The sequence below is a fragment of the Pomacea canaliculata genome, linkage group LG5, assembly GCF_003073045.1.
Source record: "Pomacea canaliculata isolate SZHN2017 linkage group LG5, ASM307304v1, whole genome shotgun sequence".
NCBI lineage: Eukaryota > Metazoa > Mollusca > Gastropoda > Architaenioglossa > Ampullariidae > Pomacea > Pomacea canaliculata.
The window spans coordinates 29,393,047-29,419,454 of NC_037594.1; the positions used below are offsets into that span (position 1 = coordinate 29,393,047).

The window sequence follows — 26,408 nt, forward strand, 5'->3', positions numbered from 1 at the left end:
CAGTCAACAATTGTACTGGCATAGAATAAGCTGAAGAACAACAAAGAAAGAATGATAGACCGATTTCCGAGAAATGGACGGACAGAAAATGGAAGGTGAACCAGTCTCTAGCAGCAGAAACCGATCACATCATCTTTGTGTATAGAAAGATCCTGGTTCATGTGTATGACCAAACAGACCTTCGCAGAACACTGTGTGTCATCTACAAGGTGTTAGGAAGCTCAGCCCTTTATCACAGACCTCTCCTGACTTCTCGAAAGCCTGTCTGTCACAATTATTCAGACCTGGGACAGTTTAAACGTGTATGAGCTAGAATACTTTTTAAGTTTTTGGAGAGCAAATTAAATAAGTCTGCGCTGGCTTTTCGCATCCTTGGTTGAATTTTTGTAATCCTTTTTGCACGATCATCACGTTCACAAGCATTGCCCTAACTATACTACGCTGCAATATTTGCATAATTCTCATTTATTATTTTACCAAGAGAATGAAAAAGTCTCGAAGAGATGCGTAAAATAATTTGGTTCAGTTTTAGCGAATAGTACAGAATTCTCTTCACATGACATTAACAAATATGTATAAATACCTTTACGGGATATATAGAGACATGGATGACGACAAAGAAGAAGAAAACAATGATGAGGAAAGGGAGGATGATGATGATGATACTAACGAAAATTACGACGATGACGATGATGATAGTGATAATAGCGATGAGAAGAAAAAGAACCAAAAAGAAAAAAAGAACAAAGAATGATAATGGAGACAAAGTTGATTGCAAAAAAATTTCAATCATAAAATAATAATTTCTATCATTGCTAACTCTGTTTCGGAAGAAAATTCAGCTCCTTCCTGACCACAATCGTTTTTTTATCGTCTCATCGGACTTGTAATCTTATTAGACGCTGGGACATCACCGAAGATTGGGCTTCGACTTCTCTCGCCATGATCGTGAAATTCCTCTAAGAACTGGAAGTCTGAAGCTTTACCAATTTCGAATCTTGTTTTTCATTTTAACAGCACTTTATTTCTCCTTAGCTTTCCGCACTAGATGCTTCTTGATTAGCATAAAGATATGAGGACTTAAGTTTCTTTCTCTGTTTTAATTAAACTTTCTCATTCTGGCGCTTAAGGAGCTTAAACACTCGATATAAAACTCAGATTGTTTCAGCAGACACACACGAAGTACAAAACGAAAATAAATTGGAGTGGAAGAATAGTAAAGAAAAAAAGGGAATGTAGACAAATACTCGTGGAGTGGTAAAACCTCCAGAGAAATGGAGGAAGAGAGAAATACTGTTGATACGCCGGTCAAGGTCGCTTCTAACCAATTGAGTTTTTAATTAAATTTATGGAATATTTTTTGTTGCGATTTTCATTTCCAAGCCTGAATTAATGGCATATAATGAGTCTTTAGAGCTTGAGAAAGCTTTCCGGACCAAAGTACTTGTAATTCAAGCTGGGTATCTTTTCAAAATACTTTTTGGTCAGCAGTGATGTTTATCCCCTTGAAAAACTCTAGCTTATCTCCTCACGTGGGCTGAGAAGATTCAATGAAGAACTCCGGAACACTGTTAAATCCTTTTTCTTTATTCTCTCCTTTGGTCAAAGCCATTGTTATGGAAACGGAAGTCGGTGAAATCGTGTCAGCACTGTTGACAGTTTTTTTAACTCAGACGTGATTGGTCGCGATGTTTGATTAAGAGTGTTTACAATTAGAAAAAAATGAACATCGCAGCATATAGACGAGATGTGTCCTGTAAGTTGTCCTTCTGTTGATAAGAAACGCATTAGGAGACTTTCTCGTATTCTTCTTTTTTTTCTCTCTCTCTCTCTTGCTAACCCTTTGCGTGCATGTCTCTCAGTTTCCTATTTTACTTTGCGCATGCGCACGTCACATACAGTGAGGGATGCCATTGGTCGCTCACCCACCAACCAATCAAAATCGACAAGACAACGACCACCCTACTGAAGCTCCGCCCCGCCTGCAGTGGCGTAGTTGACAGCTAGGTCTCTGTGACACTAATTATATGTAATTAACTTATTATTAAATTACCTTTATTGACAATGCTGTTCAAACTGTTCTTATTATGGATAGACAGACTGAAGAACCAGCATACAAAGAAAAAAAAAAAGACTTTTGATGAAGGTCTGAATTAAAAAGGGTTAAAAATTACTTTGCCTACTGAAAAATAACTGCTCAGCTTTCCACAATGTATTCACAATTATACAGCTTTCCATCTTCAGCACCACTCCGTCCTCTGGAGGCAAATTGTGGGTCCAAGTCTTTACAGGTTTTATGATTAGATTTTTTGACAATTTTCTCTAATCTTCCTTACAAGGGAAGTTAGTGCTAGTGGCCGAAAATCATTAAGTTGATGGGGATTAGCTTTCTTGGGAAGTGGAATAATGTTAGAAAGTTTCCACAGGGCTGTAATATGGCCTGGACCAAGAGAGATGAAAGAGATATTGAAAACACTCCACTCAACTGAAGGTGTCTGATGGGTCTGTTGTTTAGGGTGCACACCTAGTAAGGTCAGCAAGGTCACTGCCGGTCGATTCCATGTAACTACAACGTGAGAACTAGAATGGGGGAAAAGTGGGAGATGGTTTCTAGAACTTTCGGAAATCCGGGAGAAACCTAGGCACCAACAAAAGAGCACAAACAAGCGTACAAAACACATACAACCCTTCCCCTCCTTTCTGTCTGTATATCCTACCTTTAAACGAAACAGGTTCATGTATTAGAGAAGCAATTCATTTTCATGTTCACGAGCTGCATTCTCCAGAAAAAAGGAAAAGCAATAAAACAATGTCCTAGCTGATTCCCTTGATAAGAATTTGTTCTGAAGGTAAGGTGCCGATAGAAAAAGCTTGCTGCAATCTTTTGGACAATGTGTTCCACAGTGGGTTTTATTTTGTAAAGGGGAATCTATTCCCTAGGAGCTTCCTTACATTTGGTTTTGTACATCATACCACAGAGTAGAATCTTTCCCCGAGTTTCTCACGCCAGAAATAGGCATTGAATAGATAAAAGAATTGTCCATGATAAAGACATCAAGGGATGCCGTGGGAGGTCTTTGATTGGTTTTGTGATTCTGCTGAGAGGCGGACAAGCGAGAACAAGGAACACACTTCAATGGAGCAGGCGTGGTCACAGGCCTCGTGCATTGATGACTTTTATCTTCCCCAGAAAAGGCATGAAACTTTCACGACCTTCCTTCTGTCAGTTGGTGAGATGCCGTCTTCCAGAAAGTGTTTGAAGAGTCTGCGAGTTTCCATGTTTTCACTGTCACGTGCAGTTGTGAAACTTTCACAGTAACACACAATGAGTTCTGTATTGTCCACTGCATCAACACAGTGTGAAGACAACAACTAAACACCAGCATTGTTTAGTGCACTGACATTGTATAAACAAACCTGCGTGGGACACAGACATTGTTCAATGTAGTGAACTGCACTTCCAACGAACTTTGATAATAAAAAGTTCGCTGGAAAAGGAAACAGCAGTTGAACAGAATCACCTGCTGGTAACAGAAAAAAAAAATTAACTATATTTTATTTTCCCTCTTTGAACTAAGTTTTGTTTTGGTGGAGTTTGAATGCTATTGTTAGACATCAGGTTAGGATAAAAATATACTCAAGGAATCAAGTGGGTGAGCAGGTATAGGTGTCTGTCCTCGCATACAACTGTATATATATATATTTAAATCTGAATTAAACATATAATGGATATTATTTTTTTTCTTCTTGTTTAACCAGTTTAGCATCTTAATTAGGAGTTAGTCTTTGGTTGAAAAATGTTGAATGTTTATAATTTGTTTTATTTTCATCACAGAGACTGTATATGTCAACGAGGGATGGAGGATGCGACTGTGTAAACGGATATTGATATGTGTCGATGTATATTAGTCATCTGTAATAAAAAGTAAAAGTTTTCTCTCGTTAAAAGAGGTAAATACTTGCCTGATTTTAATCTTCAGTGGACTGTAAATAATAATACGATCACTGTCTGTTCCTAAGCAACCTCATATTGACTGCTCGTCCATTCCATGGAGGTACACAGCTTCTCTGCTGAAGACGATGACACATAATCAGTTCATTGATACACGTTTTCCATGCACTCAGTTAACTTTCCCAGCTTCCACCACAAATCCATGTATAAGTGAGCAAAGGCGTTGTCAAGGATATTTTCTTGGAGACATACCTATTCGTCGATCGGTTAAGATGATTGACATTTCTTAAACTGGAGATGCTGGGGAAGCTTGGCTTGGCACGCACGTTCAAGCTGCGTGAAACGGTTGTTTGTTTTGAACCCCACGCCCTTGCCTTGTGGGGCCAGATGCATGAAAGGTTGCTAGGCTGTAGTCATGGCTAGCTATCCAGCTACAGCGACTAGCTATGTGTTGTGTTCCAACACCTCAAGCCGTGCTATGAACCCCAGACAGCTGTTAAAGGTCTAGTAGGGTGTATATTTTCTAATTACGGGGTAAGATAATTATTTCTCGACATCTATATGAATATTTCCCAGTGTTCGCGAGACCCAAGCCTACAAACATCACTGTGAACGTTTGTTCACAAATGTGCTGAATTAACAAATAGTAATTAACAAATGGTACCACCGCATCCAGTGGCTGTAACCTAGAGAACATCAAGGTATTCACATACAGTCAGGTTCTCTGTGTGGTTAAAATCTTTCTGGACAAGGTGATGTCGATAGATGTGTATCCCGAGAATAGATGGGGGTAATACTCTTCCAGATTTTGCGAAATAGTATTCTGCATTGAGCTTTTCCCCTCATTAAACAAAAGTAGTCCACCCAAATAGAACTTTAAGAGAATAGAAATTTAAACAGTACATATGATTACATTTTAATTCTACTGATGGATTGAAAAATTGAGCAGCACAGAATACCAAAAATACATTGGTCCCCTGCTGAAGGACATGGGTCCCACATACTTTGTATGTGACCCGTATGTGTGTTTCTATTAATCCAGAGGTAAACAGACTGGTTATCAGTTGCCATACCTAGCTTCTTATATGGAAGGAAATAACCTTTACCTTCTTTACTGTTCCCGTAGTGTATCAACTGTTGCTTAGTAATGTTACAGGTGATAGACTAGTTTGTGCTGTGCCCGGTAAAAATCCGCTTTTTGCCTACAAGCGCCGTTGCGTCGGCCATCTTGTCGCGGACGCAGTCACTTCGGTTAACGCGATCAATTTTACGTCCCACGTGATCCGCTGACCATGGATAATGCGATCAAATATCGGCCCTTCACACATGATTGAGCAGTTTCCAATGCTTGACTTCCTTTTCGCGGTTCATGCACTGATAGGCGCGACTATGCTTTATTAATGTTAAAAGGGTTTTCTTGCGCTGGGAGAGACCCTCTGAACGGTTTGCTGCATGCCTGCCGCACGCCTGCTGCATGCCTGCTGCTACTTCTGACTCCTGGTTGCGGGAACACGATCGAACCTGTCAACTGAGGTAAAATCATAGGTATGTGGTCAACAGGTTTCAACATGAGATATTTGTTTCTGCAGCTCGGTGGAGGGATCATGACAAGATAATTTTATATAAACTTAAAATGACTAGAAAGGGAAGTCGTATATTAGTGATTTCAGATTGATGAAGCCTCATCCGCAAAATCAGTAGGTATCATTTTCGTTGCCTAACTTATTAAAAAGTATATTAGGCAATACAGAAATACAGGTGATAACTCATCTCAAGTCTTAAAATAGTTTTAACTTTGAAAAGGAAGAACTGAGGTCACTAGTATTTCCAGTCAGTAGTGTGTGCATGCAATTTTTTCAGTAGTGGAAGTTTGTGGAAACTTCTAGGTGTGAGTTAATATGTATTAGTAAAAGTACGAACGATTGGTAGATTATTGGGCATTTCGGGGGATCGATTGTCGAACAAGCGAGACGCATGCGCCTCACAGCACTTCGGACTCGGGCCATAATCTCGTCTAATCCATTTAATGTATGTTTTTGTTTTAGTTTAAAACATTGAAATGTGAAAGATAATAATGCAGTTTATGCGATATTGATGTAGATATTACTGCTTGTGTGATATTGATGTAGTGTTTACTGCGTTTTATTGTCATACACGGTCGAATGCGTGTAACTTTAGAAATGTTTAAAACGTAATGACTTTAAATGATAAACTTTTATAGAAATTAATAAACAACAAAAATTCTCAAAAATTTTTTAGTGTGAATTTAAAGTTTGTGCATGATCCTTCACAAGATAGATGGTTAAAGTGTGGAATGTAGCATGATGTGCAAGTTCCAGGTTCATCCATCAGACAAGCATTTTGCTTGATGACACAGGATGACCCCAGTGACACTTTCCAAACTTCGAAGTAAAACGTCGAAGTGAAAGTCGATAGGTTGGAAATGTCGATCTGTGTGGTCTCCTACCACAGTGTCTGCTGGATGCACGTGTGGCGGGCGGGCAGCGATGATCCTGGCCTACTTCCCGAGGTCGTCCTTGTCATCGTCGTTGTCGGCTCTCGACGGGAACCAGTCGTCTTCCGTTCTGCACGGGCTTAGCCTGACTTAATCCAGGAACCCATTTCAGCAATCTCTTGAGTAACCCTGTAATCATTTTGTGTGAAAAAACATTTTTACAGAAGCTGAACGTCTGTGGTGTGGTCTTGATGCTTTTCTCATGATTCCACAGCTGAGGACTCTTGACCCCTTCTGTACCTACATTTCTAGATTAAGAGTGGATGTGAAAGATAACAGTATGTATTTTTGATGTTGTATCTAGCTTCATTCCTTATTGTTATTGTTACTAGTATTTTTATGGAAATAATTATTTTGGTTAATGGCAGTACGTATTGAGCTATTAGATGTTTTTATTCTTGAAGTATGAAAGCTTAAATAGCAAAGTTTCGAATTTTCTAAGTGGAGATTAATTTTTTTGAATTTTAAATTCCCTTAGGGAAGATTTATATGCATATTGAATTCACTGCTGGGAATGGTAAGAGGCTGATACGTTTGTGTGTGTGTGTGTGTTTTATTTGTAGTATTCCGCTGTCGATGCTCGACTGGTTAGTCCACACTCGTAGATTAGTAAGTTTTGGACATAAAAGATGTTTAATACACATATTTATTGTCTCATTAAAGTCCTTGGTTCAGAAAAAAGAGAAAAAAAAGCACAATCAATATAACAAGATCTGTACAGTTCAAGACGATCATTATTATTTGTTGAAAAATTGTCACGATTGTCTCTCTCTCTCTCACATGCGTTCACCGACAAGTTCCTAGTTTTTCTGTGTAGAATATTTGCCAGCAGCCTCTCTATCGCACTGAATGTTTAAGAAGTTTATTAAGCAGACGAGAGTGAACAAGTTTCCATTCGAAAGTTCTACTTTTTAGAAGTTTTTCATTGTTGAACACATCAACAGTTGTCAATCCGCAATCATAGCAAGTCAGTTATTTGTCCTTCCTAAGGGTATCTTGTTGTTGTTGTTGTTGTTGTTTTTGTTGTTGTTGTTGTTGTTGTTCTTCTTCTTCTTCTTCTTCTTCTTCTTCTTCTTCTTCTTCCCTCTCTCTACACAAAATGCCTAGATTTCGAAGTTTAATTTGTTTCAAAATTGTCAACAACCACTTAGTCTAGTGTTTCTCATAGTCTCACGTTTACAATCTACCTAACCCTATTCCAAAATTGGCCAAATTACTTCTTTCTGTGTCTCCTGTTAGAAAGGATGGGCAAGATTGATCAGACATACGCACCGAAGCCAAACAACACGTGAAGAATAATTGCAGTCTACAAGGGAGTGGAGTATAGATGAGGAGAGCTCAGGACAGGTGTTTTTGTAGTCCCTTACATTTCCCCGACCTGTGACCGGGGTTGGTGCACCTTTTGTTGCTCTAGCGTTCGAAGACAGACGAAGAATATGGTGCGGTTAGTACAGGTAAATGGACTCTTGCCTAAGGGAAAAAAAAATCAAAGACAGGAGCAGAATAAATTTATTGATGTTGCTATTTCTTGCCCACCACAGAGAAAGAAAAATGGGCTAAATGCGTATTTATAGATTAGCTATGAAAGGACGAGTTAATCGTGAAACGTATTCGTCTGACATTTTCACACCACGTGCACGCTCTCTCTCTCACATCCCACACACTCTCACACCCACATAGACACACACGCTCTCTTTCTCTCTCACACACAGTCTCTCCTTTTTTGTTCTCTTTCTGCTCATCCTGATTAAAAGAACTTAATGAAGTTCTTGTCCTGGAAATGACTATAGAATATTGTTTAAAGAGCATTGCGGGTGATCATGTTGTCGTCGCCGTAACAGAGGTCGCAACATTGCAACACAGCTTGTCTGATGGTCGGAGATGAAAGAGCGAAAGAATGAGAAAAAAAAAAGGTACCAGACAGATGTCTAAGTGGAAGGCAGAATAAAAGACCTTTTCCCTCAGAAGACCTCCGTAGACACTTGACCCCAGGTTATGACGCTTGTGATGTCGGGTTCAACTGCAAGCTGAGTGAGGATCAGGATTCTGACCCTGGTGGTTATAAAACGAGACGCCGTAGGCACCACCCCATGAATTCAGGGGCAAATGCTCCCACTTCTTACACGAACCTTCAGACAGAAGAAGGAATAGTGTGAAGCACGGAGAACGTGCATAAAAGCTCCAGCTGTGATGTATGTCTCAGTGGCATCCTAGAGAGGTTTGCGAGACCATCCTAAGCACTTGTCACCGATGTCTTCTGTCTTGTCCTTTACATCATCTCGAACATCTGACAGAAACTCTTCGCTTCCATCGCACTCATGTGCATTGTCAGAGAGCGTTTTCGTTATGGAGGTTTCTGACTAGACAAAGTTTGGAAATGACAATGAGTTAAATTCTCCATGAAAGATGCTGATCGCACAGAGCAACTCTTGAGAGAGATGACAGGCCTACATGAACGGAAACAGAACTAAGGACATAAAATTATTTACGAGCGAGCAAAATATTCTCATCAAGGGCTGCAAGAATAAACTGGTTATGTAAATGTTTCGAAAGAAGAGGTAATAATTGAATAAAAAAAATTTCGGAGCTGTCCACAAAAGCCTCAATCATTTTAGAGCAATAATAACTGATAAAATGTGGATTATTTCTTATTGAAGGCAATTCTACAAGTAAAACTCAAGTAATTTCTAATCGGACGACGAATAATTGTTAGAAGAGAAAGTAGAAGGATGCAAAATAGAAGAACTCAAAAAAGAGGAAAAAATAACCAAATAAATAACCAAGAAAGAGAAAAGAAATGGTTAAACAAATAATATAAAAGGTAATACAGGATAAGTGATGTAATATTAATGTTTGAAGACAAGACAGCTTTACCAAAAAAAAAAAAAAAAACCAAACAAACAAACTTGCATGATGTCAATAAAACACTGACCAATTCTTTTCAATATTTATGAATGATTTGCTGATATGATAAAGATAAAAAAACAATAGCACCATTAGATGAATAGTTTATTTACTTTATATTTATCTGTCGAATTTGTCGGAAGAAGGAATGAGGGTCATTTTTCCTTCGTCAAGAAGCAAATGAGTACCACATCTGGAAAGTTCTGAGTGAACAAAATGGGACAACGAACTCTAGAGACTTAATTTAAGTTTATCTTGAATATCTTTAGTGTTTGTCCATTGGCTAGTCGCAGGGGATCTCAAAACTGATTCGCGGGAGTTTCATCTTTGTTAAATTTTCTGGAGTTTGATTAAGCAGCCATGATATACTTTTATAAACGCAGTGGCTTGTCTCCCATGAGAACTTCATCTCATGTACAGGAATCTCTGGAGGCAGTGACATTGATGAGTTCAAGGCAATGACCTCGGAGAGTTCTACCGGGAGTTAATTAACTCCTTTGGTTTTTTAAACTAAAGTAGTGGCATATACATGAAGGGGGCGGTTACTTTAATATTACTTTACTTTGCTGACAAATATTTGGCATTCAACATTGTTTATGCGTGTTTTCTGTTGGTAAATGTTCTCTCTAAAGCTACACACCAAAGATTTGACGAGGAATATAAACAATCCTTAACACAAATCTAGGAATATACACAAAAGCGCTGTAAGGAATTACACATTGTACATAAAAATATTCTGTGCAAGGGTTGGTTCACTTGTTGTTTTATGCCGAATCAGTAACCGAGGTTACCATGCCTCGAGAATGTGCTGCACCCGATTGCCACGAAAAGATGGAAAAGATTCAAAATTGTCTTTTCATCAGTTTCCGACAGACAGAGCCTTACAAGCCTTACACACAGAGTGCGTCATACGAATAAATGACGTCAAATCTTCGCAATGACCTCACACACTTCCTGTGCTTGTGACATCATAAGGAGACTGACGTCACAATAAGACTCTGACATCACAAGAAGACTCGTCTGCTTGACCATCTCGGGAAGCTATCGCGGTTACTCGGCGGAAGGACACAAAGGTCGATTTCACTGGATTTTTTTCAATGTTTATAAACATCGGCAACCGAAATAGTGCTAATAAGTGGTAATTAAGTGAGAAACGAATCCTTTATTTCTCCTGTAGCGCTCTCGTGCTCTGTAATTGTAACTAAATATATTTTTGAAACGTTTGACTGTCGTCAGAGCCTTATCACAAGCCTTGAGTATCCCTTTAATTTTGTCTTCTCAACGATTAATCCTTCGGCGCATGAACACCAATTCCCTCACTATGGTTTGGTTTCTTGTGCATTCAACAACCACAAGATAGTTTCGATATCTGCGCTTGGGCTTTGAGATTTCGGTATTTTCTGGCAACTTGTATAAGCCATGCTGTGGTCAGCCATGATACCACCGGAACTGACGTCACACACGGTTTCAGGCCCTAATGGAGATTTTAACATGCGAGGAAATAGTTTTTATTTAATTTCTTGAGATTCGTGTTCCTCCTTGCAATTTCATGTTCGAGGCATTACTAAGTGATATGAAAGGAATATTTTGAGCGTGATATGGGTCACTAATCGGATAGGTCTTTAAGACATGTTTAAAAATAAGCAGCTTACAAGGAATGAGGTTGTCTCCCCTCAAGCTATCACGTGGTCAAAACAGGAAGCTATAAGCTTGAAGAACAACCCTTCATTAGGTATCTGATCACACATCTCCACGCCAGAGAGCCTGCTTACTGCACGCTGCATAAATGCATCGCTCTTTATGCCTGACAGAAGATTAAAATGCCGGCGACTTCAGCCAAGCAATGTAAAAGCATTCACCACTTTCTCCGAATTTGAAAAAAGTGGAGCAACGAACCATTAAAGATTGATTGCATGGGTTTACAGAAGTAAACAGAACTGGACCCGGTTGTTCAAAGCTGGTGTCGACCGTATTTGAACTCCAGTAGGTGGGTAAGACTTTCATAAATTGCAGGAAAAGAAAAAAAAAAATACTGCTTGCAATAATTTCCAGTTATTCGTGCTGGTTCAAAATTAAGGTAAGGTGTAAGATTCAACCAACCAAGTTATCTTGATACCTTTCGAACTGAAATACGGCAAAGGCAGTGATCCTGCTCGATGCCCAATTAGGTTCAGGAAGATGGCACTTGAAGATGAGTGGAGTAAAAACAGACGAAAATGATACACATATGAAATGTGTATACTTTAAGAGTATGTGAGTGTGGCTGCTTTGTCTTCTTTAAAAAAACACACCCTTGCTTTGAAAAGAGGTGTTAATTTAGATGTTTTCTCGACATTCTTTCTGTTGTCGTGCTTTGCTCTAGGGCTTGAGAGCAGAGCTTCTCTTGCATTGATGAGGTTGACAGGGAAGTGTGCGCACAGTGTTGGATTCTTGTTTTGCTGGTAGAGGTGAGTGTGTTATCTGTGTGTGTGGTGTTTTTTACGGGATGTTAAGTATCGTATTATTTATGTGTATTTTTATATTTCTGGCTTACTTGTGGAATAAAATGAAGGAGAACCCAACAAAACGAACGAACAACGAACGAACCAACGAACGAACGAACGAACCAACGAACCAACCAACCAACCAACCAACCAACCAACCAACCAACCAACAACGAACGAACGAACGAACGAACGAACGAACGAACCAACGAATCAACCAACCAACCAACCAACCAACCAACCAACCAACCAACCAACCAACCAACCAACCAACCAACCAACCAACCAACCAACCAACCAACCAACCAACCAACCAACCAACCAACCAACCAACCAACCAACCAACCAACCAACCAACCAACCAACCAACCAACCAACACAAAAACAACCATTTTAAAACCTTGTCTAACGAGAGAAAGAGACTTTACGTTTTTGCAAATACAAACAGACCTGTAAGCACTTGTTTTATGAAATTCCTCGACACAGACATTTTCATTAAGACTTAACGTATGACCTTTCATAATTCCCAACACTAGCTACATCATTCAGACTTCAGCTTCTTCATTTAGAAGGAATAGACACCAGCTTCCATGTCGCTGTACGTCAGGCCATGGCGTGGGTAGATGTCTGTTGACATTTTATTCCTTCTTCGGAAAGAGAGAAACCGTGAGTGAGCTGAGATGAAATGCAATTCGTGCACAGGGGGAAGGTGTGTGTCCTCCGATGAGTTTGCCTTTCGCCGGAAGAAGGTGGCGATGGCAGGCCTAGGTGGCAACAGGATATGGAATCTCTGGAGTGCAGGTCTTCAGGAAAGAGAGCTAGACCTGTACAGACATCGACAATCTAAAAAGGAGAAAAATTAAAGCACGAGAACCGAACTGGGGGCAAAAGTGGTTCTCGTTTAGTTTTTATGGCAAGATTTATATCAAATCTCTTTTACTCTTTCTGGTGATATGAATGTATTACAAATTAAAGAAAAAAAATATGTAAATTATTTTTACGTATAAACATTTGTAATGAAATAATAAAATAATGTATCCAGACGAAGATGTCAAGGCAAGAAGAATATTTGCAGGTTCAACAGGACCAAATTATGACACGCATCTTTTCCCCGACACTCACACACGCTCACTGACGATGAGAGAAGCGACATTTTTCCCTTGCCAGAAGGATCTCGAGGATAATATTCCATTAAGAAGCCATTATGTGAGCAGAATATGAGACCAAGGAACATGGCGGAGGGAAGCTAGCGCAAGAAATATGAAAACTGTTTATTAATAACGTGTGGGTAGCCATATATGAAGCAGGAGAAAGGTTCACGAGAAAGTGGTCGAACACAATTTGTTTTAACTTCACAAAGATTGCTCAGCTGGTCTACAGAAATCCCTAGGGAATAGATGACCTTAAGGTGAACTGATAAATCCAACGAGGATGTTGACGAGTGAGAAAATAAATAAGGAAACGAAAACTAAACATCAAGAAATACATTATTTACAGCAATTTATTACCTTGCTTGTTCTATCTCTATTTACAGTTAAATAGTAAAAATAAAGAAAAACTCGGTGAAAATTCTTTGACTTTAGCATTGTTAACACTAGAAACATTCTTGGCTTATTGGTCTTTCTGAGGGTGCAAGTGAATTTCGAAAACAGAATTTTGAAGTACTTACACTATATTGTACAACAACACTATATTGTTAAACAAGACAGGAAGAAGGAAAAGACGAAGAGACGGGAAGGGAAAAAAAATGAGAAAGAATGGAAATGAGATAATACTAATTAGAGAAAAAGTAATTAGTTTGTTGGGAGACTGAGTGATAAAGGCAACAATAAGAAGGACAACGAAAAAAAAATGAAGAAACAAAACGAAACAGCCGTCCTTTTTTCATCAAAGGTAGAGAAAGTTCTGTTCTAGTATGTTTTAAGCAGTTTGATCCTGCTCAAACTGAGAAAAAAGAATTTATGAGGAATTGCACCGGAATACAAGAAACTAGATTGTAATGTGTCAGCAGGAAATGGATACGAGCGTCCATCGAGAGAGAGAGGTAGGGGGAGAGAGGGAGAGAGAGGGGTAGAGAAGGAGAGAGGGGGAGCAAGAGAAAACAAAGAATGCTGTTACATTTGCAGCCCACTTGCTGAGGTGGAATCTGACAAATCATAGCATGGCTTCTACTACCTGTGATGTCAGCGGAAATGTTTGTGCAGCAGGCAGCCGCTGGACCGGAGAGTTGAGGGTCTGGTGGTGCAATGGGCAGATGTGCGAGGCAGCATCCAATCTGGGATGAATGCGCAAAGATGCAGGGAGTTCACGAGCTTGCCTCCTACAGCTTGAAGGAGTTAGCTCTCCCCCGGACAAAGACATGGCGAATATAAAGCTGTTACGACTGGTCGTCTAGCCATCTTAGTAAAATGACTGATTGGCTAAGTCTGGGGATCGAAAGTGGCGTCCATCAGACGTAAAGCCGAGTCTGAAGGTGGATGAAACTGTGAGAGTTTTTATGTTGGTGAGGAGAGAGACAGAGACAGACAGAGGGGAGAGAGAGAGAGAGAAGGAGGATTACCGATGAGAAAGTATGCCTAGAAATAATCACTAAAGGCACGGTATCCGGTTATGGTGTCGGAGACAGCTGGCATGTTGGAACTGGGTTTTGACTCGGTCTTTCGGTGATGTAGTTTAGATGTTTGCCTGATATGTTCATGACTTTTGTTCTCGATCTGTAGCACCAACTAACCGGACATACATTTTGAAACGTTTGCTAAATTTCTACATGATAATAATGTCAAATTTTTACATGTTGGTCATATAAAATTCCATAGCCACGTATCCCACATAATGTATGGTTTTCTCTCTCCCTCCCTCTTTATAATTTATAATTATATATACCACCTGTGAAAAATTGCCTATTTTTTCCAACCTAAATGCAAAACACGGTGAATATAGCGAACCTCCATTGCCATTTATGAAATCATCTCTATTTCTCCTACCAACAAAGCTCGTTCTGTGTGAAGATATTTCAGAAGCTGAATCCTAGAAGGCTAGTCTCTTGATGTCGTTGGTCTTCTTTCCCAAGAAGCATGGGAGGGGGAGAAATGTAAAGGTGTCTGTATTACAATTGCATAATGTGTTTGTGTGTGTGTGTGAGAGAGAGAATGTCGTACTACTCATCCTTGCCAAGCCTTTACATGAAATCACACCGACATGCCGCGAAGAAAATTTTTTTTCTCTCGTTCTTTGTCGAAGCCTTACAATTGATGTGTACCTTCTCATGGAAGAGATACATATTGATAAAAAACACGCGTCTTCTCTGTTTTGTCACAGATGATTTACAGAAAAAATCCAGGCTATGGAAATGAGATGACATCGTAAGATATTGGAGAATTTCAATCTAGTTACAGCACAGATGCCCGACGCCTCACAGCCTCTGTTTCAGACTAAAAAACGAGGATATGTCTCATCAAGGCAGGCTGGTAGCACCTTTTGCTGGTACACCACATAGTGAGACCTATAGACAACCTCACAATAGGAGAAAAATAAATCAAGAGACCAGCAACAGTAAAAAAGAGAGAAAGAAAGAAAAGTAATGACAGAAATGGTTTGTTTGCTTGTATCGTTGTGCGCAGATGGTCGTTGTGGAGGGTTTGACAACAAAATCTACTTGATCAAAATTATCTACAACTATGATATTTCAAACACACAAATCCTGACAAGGTTATTGCCTATACGGCTTAGAAAAGGCGTCTAGGGAAATTAAATGTCAAACCATTCAGCACTTCTTAACAAATGTATTCCAATGCTTAACATTGTCCACTTTCTAGAAGGGGCATTGTATTGACACAAATATCCTTTATTTAACGTGGTCAGTGGCAAGCTGATAAAAAGTTTAAGGACAAAATATTTTAAATAATTCAAAAACTAGGATGATTACTTCCTGTTACGAGTCTTGACTTCCTCTTCTTTGATTGTAATTTTTGTGGAGCTTAATGGCTTTTTAAGACCTGAACAGGCAAGAAGGTTAATCACATCATGCCCTGATGGATAAATGTTCATCAAAGATCCCCATAGTAAAGAGTAATTCAAAAGAGTATTAAATACCTTCTTCTCAACCTTCTTAGGCATCTGATACTGAAAAAAGTATGGAAGAAAAGTAAGACAAATAGAAGGAAAATAGACAGATGTTTTCATGCTTCTAGAAGGGCCAAAGATTGTAAGAAAGTCTGCTGTCAAAAAGGATCATACAAATATTGCCAGTTTGTATTCGATCTTCGACTTTCACAAATAACCCGCGACACATGACAGAGGACACGTGATCATTACATTTCTTCTGAATGACAGTTGCACATGCATCATTGTGCACACCTTGAAGGTGCTGTCTGCTCACCTGATCTACTGTCCGAGCTGTATATGGCATGTCTGAAGAAACATTCACAGTTTTTGGCACGATCTGTACGAGATGAAAAAACAAACAAAACAAAACAAAGCAAAAAAAAAAAAAAAAAAAAAAAAAAAACAAAAAAAACCACAAATAGTGTAGAAGCAACAAGAAAAAAACTTCCGAAAGAGTCGGCAACATGGCCCAATCATACGAATTTCAGCACCGTTCTCAAAAGGTCGCCATAAGCAGTCTGATCAACTTAATACGATTTTCTTTCTACCTTTGACTTTTTATTTTCCTCTACTTTTGAGGCGCTATGTCACCATCCACGAACCCTCCGCACTGCCTGCGTATGACTGACATCAAATCTACTTCTCCCCTCTTCTTTCCTTCCTCCTCTTCATACCACCATCACCCGTGAAATTCTATAATCCTGTTTCTCTGCCTGTCTTGTCAATTAGGGAGGAGTAACTCACAGGAACGGAAAGAGGAGAGGAAAAGGAGAGAGGGAGAACTCTCGCTCGTAGATAAGCAGCAGCCAGCCTACAGCGGGGGAGGGATGGTGGATATGTGCAGAAGAACACAGTCGATGGAAGCATCTTAGGTGGAGATTACCGGGCTTGTAGGCACCAGAGTTTGGTCTCACACACTCACGCGCCGGGCCCAAACCGCACACATGACGAGGACTGCACGAGACTAGGGACAACGCCGAGCTGTGCCTACAGGAGAGACAGAGGAGAAGGGGGGAGAGAGAGAGAGAGACGAAGAACCCACGACCAGATCCTCCACAGCCAACGAGGGTGCACGACGTCCACAAGAATGTGGTGTGAGAGTCAATGGATATTTTAACTGTTAGTAGTATCATAGTCAGACATTTACTCACCTACCTACTACTTAAGAGGATCTTAACAAAAGGACATTTGGAGCCGGATTCATAATCTTATAATTTATTTGTATGTAGTCACAAACTTAAGCGGTAAATGGTTGTATAGAGTACCTTCTGCAAAAAAACCCTCCTAAACTCAACAGTTAGTTATCAGAAAACAGAACTATCCTTTTGAGCTCAATCAAATGCTTGGCATCAGAGACTTTGCATCCTCATCTGTATACTGTGGAAGTTCTTGTTTCTTCACCTGGTTCCTCATGTGTGGATTGTCTACTTATCTTCCCAGGACATTTCTACAAGCCATAATCCCATAGTATCTTTTTTTTTTTTTTTTTTTTTTTTTTTTTACAAATGTCATGAAGATATATCTATCTATAATCCAGCTTAAATCATTATAATTTAATACGAAACTTACTCTAACATAAAATTGGTGTTAAAACAAAATTCAAGAAGTTGGCAGCTGCTGAATCTTTGAGTTTTATTACAAAAATACAAAAACCAGCCGAGAAACGTGGGACAATGGACGACATTTAAAACAGCGGTTTAAAGGAATGTACTCTGGCAATTAAGAAGAAAACTGTCACAAACATCCTGAAACCGGAACTCCACGCCGCTACCTGTATTTGAGTAGAGAAATGTGTTTGGAAGACCCCTATTATTGTCTTCAGTGACTCAGGGGGACTACTGCCACTCGTGTACCCTTTGCTGGACCGACAAAAGGTCGAGAGTGTTGTGAGTTTTAGTCGCCAGGCTAATGATAAATAAACATCTTACTACTAGACTGGGTGCTAACAGACCACTAACAGACTGTTTGTGTGCTGCCGACGAGGGAGGCTGGCATCTTCTGCCCAGATTCCAGTCACTTGCTGTCATCCTGTCCACCTAACAGGAAGTTCTTCTCTCACCCATCCACCAGACCATGACCACGATGGCCAAGGTAAGTCTGCATGAAGAGCTTTACTGTGTTGATGACCATTCTGTGGGAAGCTTCTTCCAAGAACAGCCATTTGTCTGACATTCATGTTTCAGGGAGGGTTCGAGCTTATTTTATTTTCCTTTTTAGCTTCTTCACCGTCTCTCAGCACTACGTGAAGATCCAAGCCTTAGAAATAATGGAGTAGTTAGAAGTTGTCTCTGATACTGTCATCAACGAAGAAAACCTTTCAAGAGAAACCTTTGATGTACCTCTTATGCATACTAAGATTTCAGAGCACGATTTTCTGCTTCATTCTTTTTTTGCTTTGATTGATGTTAGCATAAAAGTTTGAATTTGTTATTAAAGGGTTTGGAGATAAAACACGGATAACGACACACAAATATAAACGAGGAACAAAATGTGATTGAAAGACATTAAGAAAATTATTTCAAATAAAATAATGTGAATTATGCAAATCACTTTAGAATGAGAATGCATAACATAATTGCAGGATAGGAAGACTAGATGATTCCAGTTTGTAGAATAGTAAGTGTATAAACATTAAAAGAAAGTAGGCACTCTAGAAAATACCTGCTAGCGAGGTATCAATGGAGAAAAAAGTAGTTGACAGAATGACGATTGATAGAGAGCAACAGGAATGCACTTTGACTAAATCAGAAAGAGAAATAAAATACTTGAGTGTACAACAGCAGCTAAATAACAATTTAAGGCAAGTAAAATATAATGCTTATTTGTACTGAACATGAAATATGAATGTGTGAATAGGTTTAAAGTATTTTATTTAGTGTTATTTGCTGTCTTCCTGGCTGGAGATTACTGGTGTGTGTGTGTGTTAGAAATATAGATATAAAGAGACTATCTAAACAAACTATTTAAATAGCCGACTTGCTCTTGAGTCCCGTCAGGACAACCGGAAGCATAATCATCTGCTACTGAGTTCTGCTCACGAAGGAAGTCTGTGATAAGATTGGGTTCTTAGTTATTCGTGGATTGATGCAGTGCGTGCAAGACATATCAATCTTGTATGTTGTCTCTAGTCGGCATCTGCAATTGTATTTACCACAGGACAATCCTTACACCGTCTTTCCTTCCAATTCACGTGATTCAAACGTGAACTTTACGTCAAGATAAAAAAATAATGAACAAGTCAATTAGTACAATTTTTACATAATGGACAGATAATTATCAGACTGATATTCATGACACAATGTTAATGATGTTTGTTTTTGCTCCCTTCGTTCCTTTCTCGAGTTACATTTCAGACATTTGCTTTTTGGTCTCTGAAACTTGCTGCTTGATTATGAGAGGCATATTCTGGAATATTCCTCTTATTATAGTCATCATGCTGTGTAAGAAGATTAATGTCTCAAATTCAGATTATTTGTTGTGTGCTGATACAAGTTATAATGAGACAGAAAGAAGAAAAATCGATGCAATGACGTGCTGCTCCTTCACACTTTCTTTCTTTTGACAATGAGGAGACACGTGACGGAATCCTACAGAATATCAGTATTTTTCCCATAATATTAAGAAACCATTCTGTGAAAGTTTTTTTTTATTTCACTACCTTTCATGAAGTATATACTGTAAATGTGAGTGTATTCGAAAGAGGGAGGGCGATGAATGAAGAGATTTGTGTATGTGTGAATATATATATATGTCAGAGAGTGAGAGAGGAAGAGATAAGGGTTGTCCGTATCTCTCATTCTGTATCGGACCATACATATGGTTTAACACATTACCTTTTAAGGCAAGATATTAATTCTTTTATTACCGCACAGTTCTTATAACATTTCATGAATAATTTAGTGGGGAACATTTTTCTCATGGAAAAAATTTCCATTATCATTTATCCTTTCACATATTCATACTCCTACGCTGATTAGAACTTGTACTTTATAGCAGACTTTACGGTTTTGCTTAAAAAAAAAAAAAAATATTCACATTGAAACATCTTAATGCCTAGCCCTTGAACCTCCTGAGACATGGAGTGGTTTTGGGAACTGCAGGCTTTCTCTCAGACCTTATCCTTGTTTATCCGCTTCAAAGGGCAGCAGGGCTTTTCGCTAAGCTTCCCTCCAAGGAAGGCGAGAAAAAGAGAATGAGAAAACCATCCTTCAAATGACATCCCAGTGTCTGACTAGACAGCTCATGCCTCTTTCAAGTCATTCACAGTTTGCCTAATTGGAGGAGTCTCAAGGTGGAGAACCTTAACGAGGCAGGACTTGGCTCCAAGTGCCGACAGTCTGGCAAAAGATTTTCCAAAGACAAGACAGACTTTTATTGTTCTTTTACTCTCTTCTTATCATCAGTCGATTTCGTCTGTCTGCTTGCTTCATTATTTGTCGCTTCCAACGTACAATACTTTTAAGAAGAAAGAAAAAAAAAAAAACCCCAAAACAATTCACTATCTCTTAAATTCTTTATATTGATGGTAGTGATGTTACGTTTCGATATTTCTTCGCAAGATTTTCTTTTATTTAGTCGAGTCTTTGGATTTATCCTGTTAGAAATACCTTGGAGGTTGCCGAAGTAGTCTCTGATTAAGTAGTACTAAATCTTTGAGACCAAAGAAATTCCCTATTTCCATTTTTGTCTTTCCCCAGTGAATTGCCCCCATCAGGCGGCGCAATCACCACGAAAATAGACTGAGTTACTTCTCTTCAATCTGCTTTCGCAGTCGTCAGAATAAAATGGGAACAATTCAGTAGGGGTCAAGCCCTCATTCTGAAAAGATTTTTCTAACTGTTCTGCTTTAATCTCTTCTCTTTTTTCTAGACACCGTCGAGTTGGAGTGACGAATTTTGTGTTTGATTTAACCAAATCCAATTTAAAGCGTGGAAATACTGAAAAATAAGAAAAGTGGAAAGGTTGAATGAGTAAATAAAAGAGCATATTTGAAGTCAGAATAAGTAAGATGCTGTGAGGAATAATGTTAATGGCTATTCTATATAATTTGTGCTTGCATGTTAAAAGTACAAAAATTTCCGTTCGAAAAGAAAGCATTGTAACCTTTATTGTATTTTCATCTGGAGTATTATTGTATTTTTCCTGGAGTATTTCCACCCTCAACTTACAAGTTTCTGTCTCTCCTAGAATCTCGATTTACTCTGAACTACAGATGACCTTTTTGTAAGCGATAAACAGTGTTTACTTTAATCGGACTGGCTTCCATACAGATACATTATTATGTGTATGTAGACAAGACCTAAAAGCTACAACTTTTTGCTTTTCCCCTCTCTTTCTATATGTATACATACACACATGAACATATAGAAAAATACACACAAACATTGAGTAACCATGTTGTCTGAACATTCCCTTTGAAAGTTGTTTTTTATTTGTGGTGTCTGTTGACTGCCGGTCGATTCCAGCATTATCTCCGCTTTCCATCTATGTCAAATAAATGCCAATGAGTTGAACAGATTTCATCTGGCTCGATCCCGTTTCACGGAAATTAAAACAGTAATTATAGGATAGTTTGTGTGGGCGAATAAAACTGTGTGGAAAATGGAAAAACAATGTTGATTGCTGGCAGTGGAAAACTTGAGCGAAGTCCAGCTAAGAATAGGACAATGAAGAGCGTCCTCTCTCTGAACTGGTCTTCGTAACATTTCGCGAAATGTTGGTCATCTATGAGGTGCACTAAAGCACCTGTCAACCTTGTCTTTTGTAATAAGTTACCGACAGAACCCTTACTTGGTTCGTTAACCTGTCGCATATATTTTTTGATGGTGAATAAAGACTGATTTTGTTTTCTTATTTATGAATTATTATAAAAGTTACACTTTAATGATAACTACTGACCTGAATCATCGTCCCCAGCGTTCGCGCTCGCAAACACACACACAGAAAAGTCAGAGAGCACGAAAGAAAAAAGACTAGTCTTCGTAGCTGAAGTAAAAAAAGAATTTGTATCAAACTTAATTTTGATACAGGATGTCGATCAAAAATATTGCCAAGATTGAAAAGAGAAGCCTGTGAGGACGAGAAGAGGAATACCCAAAGGATGCATCCAGAGGACCGCCAGACCCGCTGTTCTCTGTCTTCCGTCGTGTATCCAGGTCACCTCATGTCATCTGACGGTTGTGGCGAGTGGGAGCCAGAGACATGGCACTTCTGCTCCCGAAGCCTTACCTCTTCTCAGCTGCAAAGCTTTTATTCAAGCCAAAGTGGCCGTGAGGTCAACAGAATCCGCCAGTCTCCCAGGAGTTCTTTCACTAGGCGTCAACGCCCGCTGCAGATGAATTGGCCGTTGGTACCAGGCTTACTTTCTTCGCAAACAAAGCACGTGAAAGTTGAGGCAAGCGATATATCATGGCTTAGTTAAGAGTGTATCAAATAGCTGACGATTATAGATTATTTTGGAACACCTGTCAGTTATTTCTAAGAGAATCGGGTGTTTCTTTCAAAGATTGTTCACTGGGAAAAGTTTGTCGCCAAAACATCAGCTACAAGACTCAATTATAGTTCCAAACATATGTTTTCGGACAGATGAAATGAGTGATTTGTGTCAGTCGGTCAGGTGGCTTTTCTCTCTGTATTGTCATTTCTGAAAAGTTGTGGATGTGTGTTTGTGAAAGAGAGATCGAGAGAGTCCGCACGCTCATTTAGGGTTATACTTGCATGGGTGTATACTCCAAAGGACATTGCTCAGAACTCGTCAATACCAGTCTAAAGGACGAACATAAATCACAACTTATGCTTTCACAATCATCTAACCAAGACGGTGGTCAAAATAGTTACAACCACCCGCATCGCAGACCCAGAGGCCATGCGCGGTGACTTGTGGGTAGTTCTCGCTCGACGATAACGAATATCTTTCTTTATGGATCCCTTAGCTGTCCCCTGCCCTTGACCAGTGGCTTCCTGTTCCCTGACCCAGAAAGCCCCGCCTTCACCATGCAAGACATCCTTCTTGACCGACATATATCGAGATTCTGATGAGCCAGTCACGTGGGATGGTCTAAAGACATGCAAATGTCAGAAGTCTTTACTTCTCTGTCAAGCGCGTGCAGACGCGGCATTGATGCTGAAAGATGCAGAAAAAAAAACCTGTTGGAAAATCCACCGGAAGGGATAGCTACCCTTTATCAAAGTCTCGTTATAGAAAATCCGTGGCAGCACATGCTCGAGGCAGATGGCGATTGAGGACTGACTCCGACAGACTGTAAGAAAACAGTTTTTCCTCCCATACTAGAATGACACTCCCTGTCATGCTGCTTAATGTGTTTTAGAATGTCGAAATATGTTCTGAGAATACGCAAAAAAATTTAATATATATTTGTATACATGTAAATGTATTCAAATCCACATCATAAGCGTGCTTGTAAGGACAATTTGCAACTCTAGAACATCTCCAGATGTAGAAGGATGCTGGGAGCAGATGTGTGTTCGGAAATGAAGGGCGGGTTTGAACTATAAATGAGAAAGAAGTAACTCCTGAATTTAATCAAGACATTCTATCAGAATCAGTGCAGGCAATTATCTCAGGTACAAAAAGAATTTGCTATAGAGTTACCAATGGAAATACCAAAGGTAACATCAGAGATTTATTGTTTTTTACTTTTTGTACCCACAAAAGAAACTCTTTTTTTGTTAAAATACAAAGAAATGAAATCAGGGAGTTGAACAGTCTGCAAAAAAACATTTCAGCAATACAAAAAAATTTATTTTGGATGTGTCAGACATAATATTTGTTTCAATTGTGAGGGAGTAAGTGTTTCGTCTGCATGACAACAAATGTTATTTTCAGTGTCATGACAATTTATTTTTAAATTTCAATTTTCAATAAATTTTAAATAATCATGCTTGTTAGAATGTTCACTCCAAGCAATAACAGCAATTATTCACGTCCAGTTTCATAAACGCTAGCCGTTAGGTGCATGTGATTAGTGGGAAAAACTGACTTTTGAAAAAAAGTGAACCTTGTTCAAATCCGCATTTCAATCTTTTTAACGGTCGGTCAACTCATTTCTTCTCCCAACCTGATGTGAAGTATTTCAAGACCACTCCAGCATCCTCTTGAGCAGGCCACAGTTCGACTCTGCTGGATTTTTAGCATGAAAAATGCCAGCAAGTGGGCATTTATTCTCTCCTCTTACCGGGCCAGACACTGGGTGGTCTGAGTGCCAGAGCTGGCCTGGCCAACCAAACCTCGCCAGCAGACGTGAAGAGCTCTGGTCGCCCTCTCCACCCGTCCCATGCCCAGTGATGGATGACATTGTCTTTGTCAGCCTCCCAGTCCCTCAGCCACACGTACGGCTTAGCTTAGTGGCAGACGAGATAATGTTACACTTTCCGTCACTGGCTGGTCAGAACTGATAGACAGACAGCTGCAGGGAGGAATGAATGGAGGGAAGGCGTATGTTGCTGCCACTTTCCGACATTTATTTACCAGTTTTATTTCTGCAGAACTGTATCGTGGTGTGGTTAAGCTGAGATAAAAGAAATATATGCAAGAATAAGCTTGTGTGCATAACATATAGTTCTTTAGTTTATTTTAAGATAATTAGGAAATAAGTTTTAGATTACCTATATATCATAATGTAAGGAGGAATAATTCTAAAATAGTTAACTAGATGTTTAATAGAAAATGGTTTTCTTAAACAAGTGCATCAAAAAGTAATCTTTTGCTCTGCTGAAATACGGTTGTCAGGATGGTTAATTTGATAGGAAAGTGTTTTTATTTAGTTGTGATTTTACATCATGAAGAAAAAGGGTAATTAGGGGCCACGAGCAAAAAAGAAAACAACAAACCAGTTGCATGCTAAGAAAAAGTATAATGCCGGGAGACGAGATTTGAACCACATCAACATAATTCTGTTGTGATGACGAGCGAGCGTTGATCCCTGTGCTACCGAATCACGCCTGCACAGCGACTACAATTTTTTTTAAAGAGGCAGACGAGAAACAGATTCAAAGGAAATAAGCAGCACTAACTTTTTGGGAGTTGATGAACCGCGAGACGAAAGGCCTGATGAAAGAGGCGCACATCATGGTCCACGTGGAATGATCGCAGGACCAACCCCGGGTTACTGAATACAACATGGAGTAGGAGGAGTCTGGCCTGACAACTTAACTCGGGTTTAACTCATAACTGTTCTGTAGAAGCCGAGGCCCAGCACTTCAAGATGCTTGCTATTTTATGGATGGTGATTATTGTCTTGGCCAGTGACATGTTGCCACGATGGTTGTAACAAGGTCAGTGTGATGTTAATTTATCTTCCTCCCTCCCATACCAATGAGTAGTCTGCAATCTGAACCTCACATACTCTCTGGCAACTGTTCATACCATACACACACAAGACCTTCAACCCTACCTCCGAACAATCCCATTAAAGCCACGAGGGTTACTATGCCAACAAATCTCAGAGACCGAGTGGTACTTCTACAGCCTCTCGCGCCCTTTGTGCATCTTCATCTATGTTCGCGCATGCGTACTTATGTAAAGCACTTCCGGCCAGCAAACACTTTGTCACTCCAGCACCAGTCGTCGGAATGATAGAGAGAAAGAGGATTAGACAAACGTAAACAACATTCCTTGTAGCTACGACACCAGAAAGAATCCTATTCTACTGGTGATGGCACAAGAACAGACTGTAGGAGGAAGGTCAAAGGTCACAAGAAATAAAAATCATCAAGAGTCTAATTATCGAATTTATGAGGATAGCATGACGAAGTTGTATATTAAGCAATTAATAATCTTATTCACACGATAATCTCATTCAGACAATCATCCCATTCACAGCTTTGTGGGCGACTTGTCAAGTGGCCTCGCCTCCTCTCTCGGATTTAACGCCCTTGTTTCGAGGTTGTCAGGTCAGTTTGTTTGTGAATAAGAGAGGGATCGTTAGGGAAGAGAACAGTCAGATGCTTGTCACGTGACAAGATGGAGGCAGTCATTGATAAATAGCTCGGGAGTTTCTGCGTGAAGATCAAACATGAGTTTGAGAGATGAGGGAGATGGTCTTTAATAATATTTGTTTCTCGATAATAGTCATCTGCAACATGAAAGTCATATCAGCAACAACATATCGAGTGATGGTAGTGTTCACAGACAGCATGGGATGTGAAGATGAAGGCATCTTCAGCCACATCTCTCTGTTTCCTTGTCGCAGTATAAGGGAATGGATGTGAGGTGATACCAGTTAATTACAGACAAGCTCCTTACAAGTGCAGTGATGTCCAGCCACCAGACCTTCTGTGAGAGGCTTGGCTGTGTCCCTCAGTCTATCCGCCGTCACCAGACGATGAGACGTAAAGAAAAATGAATGTCTCCTCGCGGCCTCCCGTCAACTCCAGTCACATCACCCCTCCCTGTGAGTGTATGTGTGGGCTGGCAATGCTTTCATATATA

General features: G+C 39.6%; 1 protein-coding gene across 1 annotated transcript in view; it reads left to right on the forward strand.

The window, feature by feature from the left end:
* The first annotated feature begins 17,827 nt into the window (after nucleotides 1-17,827).
* The window catches only part of LOC112564804 (PDF receptor-like), a 72,789-nt gene continuing 64,208 nt past the window's right edge, over nucleotides 17,828-26,408 (forward strand). The window contains exon 1 of the mRNA XM_025239877.1: nucleotides 17,828-18,049. Within this exon, the coding sequence (XP_025095662.1) occupies nucleotides 18,032-18,049 (18 nt within the window). The 5' untranslated portion in view covers nucleotides 17,828-18,031. The remainder of the gene's footprint in view (nucleotides 18,050-26,408) is intronic.